This window comes from Scyliorhinus canicula, chromosome 5 (genome assembly GCF_902713615.1).
Source record: "Scyliorhinus canicula chromosome 5, sScyCan1.1, whole genome shotgun sequence".
NCBI classification, from domain to species: Eukaryota; Metazoa; Chordata; class Chondrichthyes; order Carcharhiniformes; family Scyliorhinidae; genus Scyliorhinus; species Scyliorhinus canicula.
Genome location: NC_052150.1, coordinates 30,576,441 through 30,589,760, shown reverse-complemented (window position 1 = coordinate 30,589,760; position 13,320 = coordinate 30,576,441). Strand labels below are relative to the sequence as shown.

The 13,320-nt window shown below is 45.1% G+C and overlaps 1 protein-coding gene across 1 annotated transcript in view; it reads left to right on the top strand.

The window, feature by feature from the left end:
• The window catches only part of LOC119965888 (collagen alpha-6(VI) chain-like), a 204,048-nt gene that overhangs the window by 137,540 nt on the left and 53,188 nt on the right, over window positions 1-13,320 (top strand). The window contains exons 25-28 of the mRNA XM_038796853.1: window positions 969-1,031; window positions 2,982-3,032; window positions 11,680-11,715; window positions 11,803-11,865. Of these exons, the coding sequence (XP_038652781.1) occupies window positions 969-1,031; window positions 2,982-3,032; window positions 11,680-11,715; window positions 11,803-11,865 (213 nt within the window). The remainder of the gene's footprint in view (window positions 1-968; window positions 1,032-2,981; window positions 3,033-11,679; window positions 11,716-11,802; window positions 11,866-13,320) is intronic.

The window sequence follows — 13,320 nt, the reverse complement described above, 5'->3', positions numbered from 1 at the left end:
CGGCCAACCTGCGCGACCCACTATTTTCTCTTACCTTGTTTGCTGCTGACAAAAATGGAGGAAATGGTTTTGGGTCCCTTTGGCCCTCTTACACGCTCCTCCAATGGAACCTGTTCGATGAAGGTGAAGCCTTCCGGTGTTGGAAACTATGGAGTCTCCATCTGTCCAAAGTTCTGCATTTTTGTCCTGTAAAATTTTATCAAATAAATCCCCCCCGAACTTGTAATGAAAAATAGAAACAAAATGAATAAAATAAATGAAAAAAATAAAAATTAAATGAATAAAATAAATGAATAAAACCCCCCCCCCAAACTTGTAAGACAAAAAACTGCGACCGTTGAAAAAAAAAAGCGGCCGCACTGCGCATGCGCACCGATGATCAGGCATGCATGCGCAGGGCGGCTGTTGTGCGCAGATTTGCGCGATCGGGAGCGCCGCGACAGACAGCTCCGCGACCTTCCTGACATCCGCCCGCGCCCGAGTTTGACAATGCCTGTCATCGAATAAAGGTTTCTCGCTCTGGTACAGATCAATTAAAGCAATGTATGGTTTGTTTAAACATAGTGTCATCCTATGTTCACAATGTTTTAGCAATTCCTTCAAACTGATTTAAAAACAAGCCCTAATTATACTTTGACCATTAAGGTAGATCTGTACTAAAACAATAAAACAATTTTGTTTCTTCATATGCAACTGTTTTCCTGTTCCCCAATTACCTTGACTGTTAATTGAACAACAAAACATCAAAAGTGTAGTTTTAAAACATGGTTACAGACATACATAATAAAATACATACATATTACAGCTTCTAAAAAATAATTATCAAAACCTTACACTTCTGTACCTAATTCCTAATTATGTACTTTTGTTATATGAAGCCCTCTGCTGAAAATGCTAAATTGTAAATGTATCCTAATAATCTCTGGAATATACTTGTATTATTAACCAGTTTATTGGGTTATTAACAGGGCGAACCTGGAAATCCTGGGGACAAAGGTGTGATAGGAATAGCGGGACCTCGTGGGATAATGGTAAGCTTTTTTCTGTTTTCCTTCCATTTATACTTTCTTGAAAAACATTTTCTGGCAACACAAAAAGTAATTGATGACAAATGATCGAGAAGAGCATTACAAATAAAGTTGAAGGGCACCAACCCAGTTACTAATCATGTGGAGAAATATCCTTGATTGTGCAATTTTGTACGTTATACCCAAATTCAAAATGTAGTACATTTCTTGCTCAAGCATTCAAGGACTGTAGCAATGTGATTGAAGTTTGGCAAGTGCGTATATGATTTTCTACTTCTAACACTTTCAGAAGAATAGAATCCATGACGCACAGTGGAAAGAATACAAAAATGAAAAGTGAAGACATAGGATCATTTCAGACTAATTTCAGAATGTATTTCCTACACTGGATGGATTTTAGTACCTTGATTAAAAATAAATCACTTCTGTTAGTCCTGTGAATAGAGTAGTTGTGGTTTGGGCTCTTAAAACCGGTTTCATCCTAATGGTTGTAGTAGACTATCCATGAATGAATCATACCCACATAACCTGGCAATGCATGTCTTAGAGTGAGCAGCGGAATGCCAAACATGAGCTTAATTGTATGTAACAATGCACAGTTCATGTAATGTTCCACATACAAAATTCACATATCAACTTAGAAACCTTAAAATATCACATGTTAGGCTACCTTCATACATACTAAAATAACTGGTCAAATTTATCAATGTTCAAATAATTGTCAGTGACAAAGGTAGTAAGGCAAAATGGTAGTTAAAGGTGTGGATGCTTTGAATGACAACTTCACTGATATTTTTCTTATTTTTTTTGGAATAGCACAATTGATTATGACATATAGAATATAATCCAAAGTGTTTAAGGAGTTTTGTGTCATATCAGAACTCAGAAACTTGCAGCCAGGCTTGAATCATTTATGTTTCTTGAGTAAATACATTGATGTTGTGTTCCCTCTAGGGAACTCTGTGGAAGCAGGGACGATAGTGACTTTTAAGGGACGTCTTGACAAATACATGAATAGGATGGGAATAGAGGGATACGGACCCCAGAAGTGTAGAAGATTTTAGTTTAGATGGGCAGCATGGTCGGCGCAGGGTCAGAGGGCCAAAGGGTCTGTTCCTGTGCTGTACTTTTCTTTCTTCTTTGTTCTAAGCAAGCACAAGGTGGGATATTGTGCTGAGGTTGCTGTAGCCATATCATTCATTCATATTCCTCGACAGCATGACTCCCCAATGATATTGACAGATCAGTAACTGTATCCTTTAATTCTCTTGCCTGGAGAAATCCTGTTGTAATAAATAAATTGTTAATAATAATCTTAGTAAACTATGGAGTAGCATATAGTCATGTTCCCTTTCACACAAAGCACTTGATCTATATGAATGTGTGACAAGAACCAGAAATCACTTTTTAATCTTCCATTATACCAGCAAGAATGGGTATCAACCATCTATAATCATATGAAACTTTAATGAGAACATTATGATAGAAAATTAGGTTGGTACAGTTCTCATATGAAAGGTGAATATACACATACAAACTCTTATTTGAACTATTTTAACTATGAGGTTAAAATAATACAGAGAGAGATGTAGAGTAGGCACATCTACTTGTAACAGCCCCAACCATGACACCTACCCATTAAACACCAAGCACCACAGTCGTTGACAATCTTCTAACTATAGTTCACAACGATCAGCCATACACAATCTAATTCTCTCACCGAACAAAATAGCCCAATATTTACTGGAGTGAGTATTGGAGTGGGGAGGAGGAGGGATAGTCGGAAATTCTTGAAGTTTCCTTGTCTAATTATTCTAAAACATGAGCTTATGGATATATTATAACTATGCTTTGCTTTTGATCAAATCTACATTTTTAAATATAACAAGTCATAGAAGAAAGTATTGTTCAAATTGTATTACTGTATTGTTGAAAATGTTACTTATTATATAGGGGACAGACGGCAAAAATGGATTTGGTGTCAGAGGAATAAAAGGCAGAAAGGTAACCATATTATTGTTGCATACGGCATACATCACAATTGCAGTAAATGCATGGATCAGCGGATCAGAACTTGATGTGTTGTAGCCATATCTCTAACCCATGATTCTTCCAAGCACTCAATTCACCCTGCATTCTATTTCTGGATATGAAAAATATTTTTCACTGTTCTTTTTATTTTGCTTTTGAAAACATATTTCTGACAAATGAAATGTTATTGAGACCATAGTTTTGCCAACATTCATGTACAGATCAAAACTCGGGTTTCTCCCTTTACCCCATTATTTCTGCAAAACTGAAAGATGCCGAACAAAGGCAAAACTTCCTTAAATTGCAAGGCAATGAGCGGGAAATGTTCAAATGGAGAAGGAGCAATATATTTTCTGGTCAGAATTAAATGTTTACTGTTCTTGTACAATATTTCTCTGGGTGCTGCTTTTAGACATCTATATCTAATAAAGTAATTTCAGGTTTACCTAAAAACAATGCAAGGAAAATGTCCCAAGAACGCACCAAGCATTTTACCCTAAACCTTACCGATGGGAGTTCCAAACATAGTAAGTGTGATTTACCAAGATATAAACAAAGTCCTATTTTCGGCAGGAATAGCGGAGTGTTTCTCGAAACCTGCAGAGCTGAGAATGACCCAACTGTCAAACAGGACTTTGTTTTTTTTGGTGGCCTCGATCGGGAACACCCTTCCGAGGCCACACTGACCTCACTTCTTACACTGACAAGCTGATTTTTAAATGCCGCCCCAATCTCTGGACCCCCTCAGTCGCCCCGTTGCGGCCTTCAGATCCCCTCACGCACCTTGTAGGAGCAGGGCACCCCCAGGCTCAATTCATGACATGGACAACCTCGCACCTGGGCACATAGGCATTGCCAGCCTAGCACCCTGGCAGTGCCAAGGTGCCCAAATGGCAATGGGAGTGCCAGGCCACCACCCTGGGCAGAGCCCAGCCACTCGGAGGCCTTTGATGACCTGGGAGACCCCCACCCCATTATGCCTGATACATGTTGTGTGGGGCAGTACTAAACTGCGCTCGCTCGAGGCCTCACTGGGGAGGCTGTTAGTTCCAGGGTGCTGAGATAATCTGGCGCATACATATTTAAATGAGGCTAATCCCGCCCTCGCCGGTCGAAATCCAGATTGCGATGTCTTTAGATTTCACGAGACGGCCGGAACATCGCAAATCTTGCGGGATTTAAAGGCCTTGATGGGCGTTACCAAGTTGGGGGTTAAGAGGCCGTTTGATCACGCTCACTGCCTCTGACACCGAAAAACAACAATGGTGCGTTGGAAAGCAAATCAGGACTCTAAGTTTTCTTAAAGATTGCCAACATTCTCCCACTGGAGCAAGACTAATTCCATTTACAAATATATTGGGCTGGATTCTCCCAAAATTGGGCTGTGTCCCCACGCCGGCGTAAAAACGCAGGTGCTGCACTCCCGAGTTTCCTGAAACAAATACCAGCCGATTCACTGACCTTCAGGGGGCTAGCAGGGACTCGGAGTGCTTCACCCAGCTTTGGCTGCGGATACGGCCCCCCTCACTTCCAGTTCCGGTTATGCACATGCGCATGGCGGCAGCCTCCAGCGGCCGCGCCGAACGCCATGCTGGATTCGGACCGCAGAGACAGCTCCATAATGTAGGACCCCCCCGATCGGCCGCGTTCCCCTGTATTGGACCAGTGGGATTTGTGCCCCGGCTGCCCATAAGTCACCCCCCCCCCCCCCCCCCCCCCCCCCCAGTGCCCGATCCACCCCGCCCCGCCTCCAGGGCAGCTGAGAACTGATTCCGCTGCTGCCACGGGAGAGTCTCAACCGGCCGTACCATGTTAGTTCCACTGCGTCGGGAACTCAGCCGGACGGGAGTGGAGTATCGCTGGGTGGGCCTCTGGTAGTGGCCCCCCAGCCGCGTTGAGTAATTCAACGGACGGGCGGACATTTGGGGCCCGGAGAATTGCTGGAGCGGCGCCAGGCCTGATTCCGGCAGGAATGTTGATTCTCCGTCCCCATGCCAAACACGATTTCGCCACGGGGCTGAGGAGAATCCAGCCCATTATTTTGATGGCAAAAAGAAAAATACTGCAAATTTTCTTGAGACTAAATCAGATGGGGAGAAAAATTCAATGAGACCTCAGAACACTTGGCCTGACAAAGAAGCCAGTGCTGATTTCCAAAGGAGCCTGGGGTGACCGAATCCATCCACCTCACAAAGTCCTAAGAGGGAGCTAATAAGATAACTTCTCCCACAAAAATAATTCTTGTAGGTACCATCTGCTTTCCATAAGCAGTTTATAGATTAATATGCAATTCATTCCTGGGATGGAAGGAAGTAGGATCCACTCTGTGCTCAAGGTCAAGGTCACATTCTGCAAATCTCTGGAAAGGGATAGGTAATTTTTTGGAATGGGTTCTTGGTATCAAGGATTTTCTGACGCCCCCTCCCCTCACCCCAACACCGCAGAGATTTCCAAAATATCAGTTGCCCAGGGCATTAGATCCAAGGACCTGATTCCATTGATTTCCTGCTACACTTGGCATCAGCTCAGCAGGAATTTTGGACAAAATTTAGATTGGTGGAGCCCATTGTTGAAGTGTTATGGGTGCTGTTTGGTGCCCCAAATGGCGTCCATGTCATGCATGCACACCTTTTGGGAGGAGTTACATTGGATAACATGTAGGTGGGCGTGTATGCTGAGTAGACGTTCATGATGTCAATCAGCACACAATGTTGACTTAAAGCCAGTGCTCTATGCTTCAGCTAGCACACTCCCTTAACCTCACACAACTGAACCAGTGATCAACAGCAGGAAGGAACCCCCACCAGGGATCCTCAACTATTTTCGGATTATGACTGTTGCTTCAATTCTATAAGTGTTTGCTGCTTTCTATTGTTATTTGAAATTGCCAATGTCGTCAGGGAGTGTTGTGACTTGAGGAGCTTTTGCTGACTTCAAAGATTCTGCACAAGCCAGTTATTGGCAGACATAGGTGCATTAGTATCCATCTCTCTTGAAGTAGCTCATAGTTGGGATTTTCTCCACTATCGCCAAAGGCCGATGTTGGATGGGAATAATGGCACTGAAGCCTCGGACGGCAATGGTGGCTGTCTCCTCCATATAGTGTGACACATAGAAAAATAAAGGAAGTCACGGGTTCCATGATGTACCGCTTTTAAGTCGCCACCCCGCCTTAAAATCAGACACTCGATGATCTGGGTGCCATTTTTAAAGGTCACCCTGTTCCACAGCTAGCAAACCAAGATGCAATCTTCACCCAGTTACTCCTCTAGCACTACCTTGGTACTAAGCTGTCATAACTCTGGCATTACCCTGGCATCAATCTGGCAAGGACCTGGCACTATCCCAGCATCAAGGTGCTACTCCTCTCTCCCCACTGAGTGCTGCACTCATCTCTGAGCTCCCCCGGGAGTACTGCTCACCAGGTGCACGCCTTCTGAGACAAGACGTGCTTCGCATCGTTCTGACATCACGCCACCATGGATGGATGGTTAGTGATAATTATATGTTAGTTTATTGTAATGAGGTTTTGTTGTTGAAAGACGAAATGTGGTCGACCAGTAACAGAAGGGTGGGGGCAATTACTTCCTGGTTTCACACCGTCGCTAGACGCGACTTTGGCCTTCTCCTGATATTGGCTGCCTCAGTCACTGAACCCACCTGACGTGGATGGGAGCAGCAAATCCCGGTCCATGACTTGGAGATTGAGTGGAGAGCATGCCAAGCAGGACAGGCTGCTGGAAGGATTTTCAGGGAGCAATTCCTCAACTAGACCTCATTGAGGAACAATAAAAGGAATATCCCTCCCTCGCTCTCCACCGGAGCAGCCGGTTAGGAAGGGTGCAGATTGTAAAATCATGTGGGATTATGCGGACTGTCATGGCTAGGGGAGGCGGTGGCGTAGTGGTATTGTCACTGGACTAGTTAACCAGAGACCAAGAGTAATGATCTGCGGGAAGCACGGTAGCACAGTGGTTAGCACAGTTGCTTCACAGCTCCAGGGCCCCAAGTTCGATTCCTGGCTTGGGTCACTATCTGTGTGGAGTCTGCATGTTCTCCCTGTGTCTGCGTGGGTTTCCTCCGGGTGCTCCGGTTTCCTCCCACAGTCCAAAGATGTGCAGATTAGGTGGATTAGCTATGATAAATTGTCCTTAGTGTCCAAAAAGGTTAGGTGGGGTTACTGGGTTACGGGGATAGGGCGGATGCGTGGACTTGGGTGGTCTTTCCAACAGCCAGTGCAAACTCGATGGGCTGAATGGCCTCCTTCTGCACTGTAAATTCTATGACCCAGTTTCACATCCCACCACTGTTAATGGTGAAATTTGAATTCAATCAAAATCTGGAATTAAAAGTCTAATGATGACCATGAAACCATTGTCGATTGTCATAAAACCCATCTGGTTCACTAATATCCTGTAGGGAAGGAAATCTGTCGTCCTTACCTGGTCTGATCTACATGTAACTCCAGGCCCACAGCAATGTGGTTGACTTTAACTGTCCCTCAAGGGCAATAAATGCTGGAACAGCCTGCAACACTCATGTCTCATGAACAAATTTTAAAAATGGGCACCACCTGCCTTGCCCTGATAGAATGTTACCAATAACAGCGGAGGTGTTGGGCAACCTACCTGATCTTGGGACTAATAGAGGTGCTTATGTGACTAAATAATGGCCATTTATGACTGCTTCCTGACATTGCTGGTATTTTACCAGCAGCGTGGGGCTCAAGGCAAATGGTGCCACATGAGAAAAGCAGGCACAGGGAGCACAAAACATTGATAGGATTGCAGGATTTCCCATGGAGTAGTGTCATGGACTGCACGCACATAACTTTGCGAATGTTGCATGTCAACTGTGCCATGTGTGTCCAGGTGGTGTGCGAGCATAGCCAGGGAATTATGCAAGTCCATTCCCAGTATCCTATGTACAGTCATGATGCCATCACTCTGCAGGTGTCCGCTGTGCACTTGAGCCAGAAGCATGTGTACACGTGTGCAGAGCAGGCATATCATAGAAGCCATGCTGCCACAAAATGTGATGGAGCAGTCCACGAGCAGACTGAAATAACACTTCCACTGCCCAGATCATTCTGGAGGAGTCAAGTAATACTCAGAATAGTGGGTGTCAAGATTTGTCATGGTTTTCAGCATGCTACACAATTTCATCATTGAAGGGACAACAACCCTTGTTATCAGGGCAATGAGCACAGCAACACAAGCATGAGGAGACCTTGGAGCTTGAGAAGGAGGAGGAAGAAGGTGGGAAGCTATGTTGATGACCCCTTTTTGGCTGGGCTGTCTGTGAAGAATTCATCGGATTTCAATGCCAGTAATGCCAATCGGATTGCAATGCCAATAATGCCAATTTCCCGCTCATCAGCAGTCTCACATCCTACATTCCCAGCATGTGCTCAGCCACAATGCAAAAATAAAAGCCACCACAAAATAAACTTTCCAAACCTAACTTATAAATGCAATCATTCCATATCTCATGAATCAACGAATCACCCTTGTGCATTTGATTATCACCTATCCTGGTGCTCCTGTACAGTCCTATTCTCAGTGGCTGCTGATGTTCTGGAAGGAAATCGCAGGTGCAGGCCAACCTCCTGAAGCTCTGACCCTAGAAGGCCTGAATGTGGATTGTATCTTCTCTCTATGGAGTGCACAGTCTGGGGTTGCTGACTGGCTGGCTGACAGAGGGGCAATATCAAGGGCACTGGAGGATGAGTGCTGGCATCTGAGAGAGGACAATTGGTCTGTGCTCCATGGAACCACGACTGGAGGCGTGCTGCCGGTGGGAAAAGAGAATCCCAAGAGTTATGGCCATTAACGAACATATTCTTCACCTTGACTGCGTCCATAAGTGTGCTGATGGAGTTGGCCACCACTTCCATGCTCGACAGGATGGCGCCAAGCTTTACACAAACCCTTTGCCAAGTTGATGCCAACCTCCTCCACAATTAACACAGTGATTGCTATCTTCCCATTGCATTAAGTGTTTAGTTGCACATGTCGTTCTTGTTAAAGCCGACCCATCGAAAGGCTCAGCTGATTATTCTCAAGCAGAAACTGTAGACAGCCACATCTTTGGGAAGCTGGAACCTGTACTATCTTGCCCCCTGCCCTGACTGCCGGGCACTTGTTCCCAGCTTCTCACAATGTGCAGACTTGCTGTTCTGCTATCCTCTAAATTACTGAGTGTCAATATCGGCTGATGGCTGTAATTGTGAAATCAAGTGATGGTGTTTCTTTGCCGTCACTGTTTTCTTGATGTTCCTCCTGGTTAAGCTATCTTGCATTCCTTAGATATCTGAAAGGCAAAAGGAAAAGGTGGTGATACAGAAATGCAAAGGAAAGAAAGAGATGCTTTTTTAATATCATCTGCAGCTTTTATAGGGGAAGCGAGTGTAGTTTTAATGTGAGTGTATTGGACGTGAAGATAACATCATTGATTTCCACCACTCTGCTGGTCATCAACTCAGACAATAATGATCAGAATGATCTTCTCCATGGGCGTCAAGACGTACAAGCAGCTCCTACTGTTAGTCCCATTGTGTGCCACCTTTTCCTACAAGAGAGATAGAAGTCTGTCAGTGTTGTGAAATTCGACTGCACAACATTTTTGTTGTGGTAAAATAGATGGTAGTGTGTGCAAGCTCTATGATGAGTGTGTGTGTGTGAGAGGATAACAGCAGGTCTACTTGTGTGAGGATGTGCTGAAGCATCTAAATGTCAGGTATGAGTCCTGATTAATAGTGATGGGGATATGGTGAATTGAGCAGTGGCTGAGGCAAGTGGTGCAGGAGGTAGGATATGGCATTTAAATATGTGTTCACTCGCCTTGACCACTCGTGAGATCATTGAACTTCTCGCAGCACTCCTTCCGCGTCATTGAGCCTTGACTCCTGGCATCAACCCCCTTGGCTGGCTGCTTCCAGTGCTTCTTGATCATATATCATGGCCCCTGCTAGATACAGAACCTCTCTCCTTTGCGCCATTCTCTCCAATGCAACATCCAAAAACTATGGAAGCCTTGCTCTCCCTCTTTATGGTACTTTCCACTGATACGTTCATTCACAATATTGGAGTCTTGACAATACATTCAGCTAATGAACAAGGTGGTTAGCAGTGGCGGAATGCTGCGATCATATTTAATGCAGCAAGCAGCGTGGAGTTGGAGTGCTGTCACATTGCAGTCATTGGGTGTTGGTTAATTGTGCTTGGAATCCCCGTGCTGGGTTTTGTGGCTATGAAATTTAGCGCCACCTGAGAGTTTCAAGTGTTTCATTTTTAGCTGGGTCTACGTGGTGTTGTTTGATTGTAATTCCTGCAGAGGGTGGTGTTGTGTTGATTTTAAGTAAAGAAGTCAGGAAATTATTTAAATAGAAATTACAACTCAGTTTATGGTGCCAAGTCCTGCTTGATTGTCATTAAGATTGGAGAACATAGGTTGGAGGTCTGAGAGTGTTGTTTACAATGCTTCCAAATTTTGGCTAAATGAAAATTAATCACTGAAAAATTAAGAATATCGTGAATTTGGTGCTCTGACCTCTGCTGCAAATTATCTGATGCATGTCACCATAGAATTAGACTTTTTAAAAATTTGTTCATGGGTTGTGGGCATCATTGGAGAGGCCAGCATTAATTGCCCATCCCTAATTACCCTCAGGGTGAAATTCTCCATTTGGGAGATTAAGGGTGGGAGTCTCCATCCCGCCAGTCCCGTTTTCCGGTGTGGCACACACCCACCAGTAGCTGGATTCTTCATTCCCGCAGCCAGCCAATGGGGTTCCTCATTGTGGTCAACCCCACACCATCGGAAATCCCGCGGGCATGGGTGTGCTGCTGGCGAAGCGGAGCATCCCGCCGGCGGAGAATCCCGCTGAAAGTGTTGACGTCTGTACTGAATTGCGTGCGCTTCGCTGTCCAGTTGGGGGCGCAATTGGTGAAGTAATTCAGACATGCCGATGGGTCTGCATTCCGCTGGCGTGATTTCCGAACAATTCAGGACCAGCAGGCATTCTAACCGCTGGAGCTAGAGGTAGTGTCATAAGAGCCCAGCAGCTGGAGCTGTTTTTACACCCTCCACTTACGACACACTCACTGCAGCCACCAAGATGGCCTGGGATCCGGGGGCCTATGTAGGGTGCTCTTTCAAAGGGTCAGTGCAGACAAGATGGGCTGAATGGCCACCTTCTACATTGTAGTAATTCTTCTAAGAGGACATGAAAGTGGAAAGACAAGGAAGAGCCCCTACGCCACCTTATTTCCATGACATTGTTGTACCTTTGTCATTGTGGATCCAGTTCCATTCCTCCCTGATGGGAAGCTATGAAGATCCCAGGGAAGTGTAGATGTTGAGGAGACTCAGCACAATGGCTACCTGGTCCATTTTCTCTCAGCTTTGGGGGGTGGGCACTCTTTGGCACAATGCTCAGAGAAATCAACCTTTACATCTCACAGCCTGAATTGAATAGTTCCTACCTAATACTGTTCACCTTAAAGGTACGAATAATAAGGTACCATTAAACATTACAGAGTAAAATAATAAATAGAATGAATGATGGCAGCATTCATATATATGGTCTAAAATGACGGCTCTTCAATTATATTTTTAGGGAGGACGAGGAAACCCTGGAAACACTGGCCCACAGGTAACCATCACAATTCTTGTTGTCTTACATTTTACAGTGAAGGTATAACTCTCTGGTTAACCTGTATTTGTCTATCATGGGATTCAGGGAGAGGATGGAGAACCTGGAATAGCTGGTAATGAAGGACGAAGAGGAATAAGAGGTCGTAGGGTAGGATTTTTCTTTAAATTATTCTCAAGTTGTTTGATTCAAGTTCTCAAAGATGCAGAAGGATATGATGAATTTTATTTTATGATTTTTACATACCTCTTTACTAAAATTAGGAAACGTCTGCACAAATCTGAAGTTAATTTTTTCTCTTCCTGGTCCAACCAACATTGATGGATTCCCTCTTACTTTAACTTTAGTTGACCTTCTTGGCCACATTGTTTTCTCTTATCTCAAATGAAGCTTCCACATAGGGCAGTATTTAATGGAGGTGAAGGGGGTCTTGCCCGTCGGCTGGAAAATTGGTGAGAGCCCGGTTTCACCTCTTTTTTGAGACCTACTGCACTAAATGCTGATCAGGCACTGAACTGGACAGTAGTGGGCCTTCTCTGAGATCGAGAGCTGCCAGCCAAGCAGAGGTCCAGCCAAGCAGAGGTTGCTGACACATTTTCTGTGCTCAGCAATGACACTGGGGAGGAAGTGGCTGCTTCCAGTACTACACGTACCCGAGCCCAGGATCGCCACAGACGCAAGTGCATATGGGTGATGGCGAGAGGGAAATTTGTGGGGTGAGGAGTCAAAAGAAGGGAGGCTGGCAGCAAGGATGGGGTCACTATCAATGTCCTCACCCATTTCCTAAAGCTGCATCCCTCGGTCAGACACTGTGGTCAGGGTTTGCTTTTCGGTCTCCCCTCATGGTGAGTCTGCTGGCCGTGGCTACAAGTGGCCAATGGATGAGGCCCTGAATTGGACATTAGTTGCTCAGAGATGAGCTTCAATTGGTGGTTGGGCAGAACGGCCATCCACAAAGCTTCCCTCTATGGACATAGTAGGAGTGTGGTGGTATGAATGTGAGCACTGCCATTGGTGCAGTGTATTGGTTTCCCATTGGCTCTGGCTGGTCATGTGACTGCTCACCAATTGGTCGAGAGGCAAGTAGACCCCGCCTAAGTACCCAGAGTTCCCGGCGGTCGGCCTTTCTCTGTAGTCGACCACCGGGCTAACAACTAGCTGATTAAAGCCACAGTTTGGATCTTCATCGTGTCTCAAGTCCAATTGATGGTACATCAATTTAATCAGCTAGAATTTTGTAATGGAGCTACACATCAAGCCTGACTGCCTCCGCACCAGCCCGCATGCTGCAAATGCGTCTGCAATCTTTAAACACTGGCAGGCGTGTTTTAACAGTTACCTGACAACTGCAGCCGGCAAGCCCACCAAGGAGCAGAAACTCCACATCCTCTACTCATGCGTGGGCACGGCAGTATACTCAATGATTGAGGACGAAAGCGATTATGATGCGGCCATGGAGATTCTCAAAGGACACTTTCTCCGGCCGGTCAACGAAATATACGCACGGCATCTCCTGACGACTAGTAAACAGTTCCCTGGTGAGTCACTCGACAGGTTATACCAGACCCTCACAGCTCTAGGGAGAACGTGCGCATGTCTCCACAT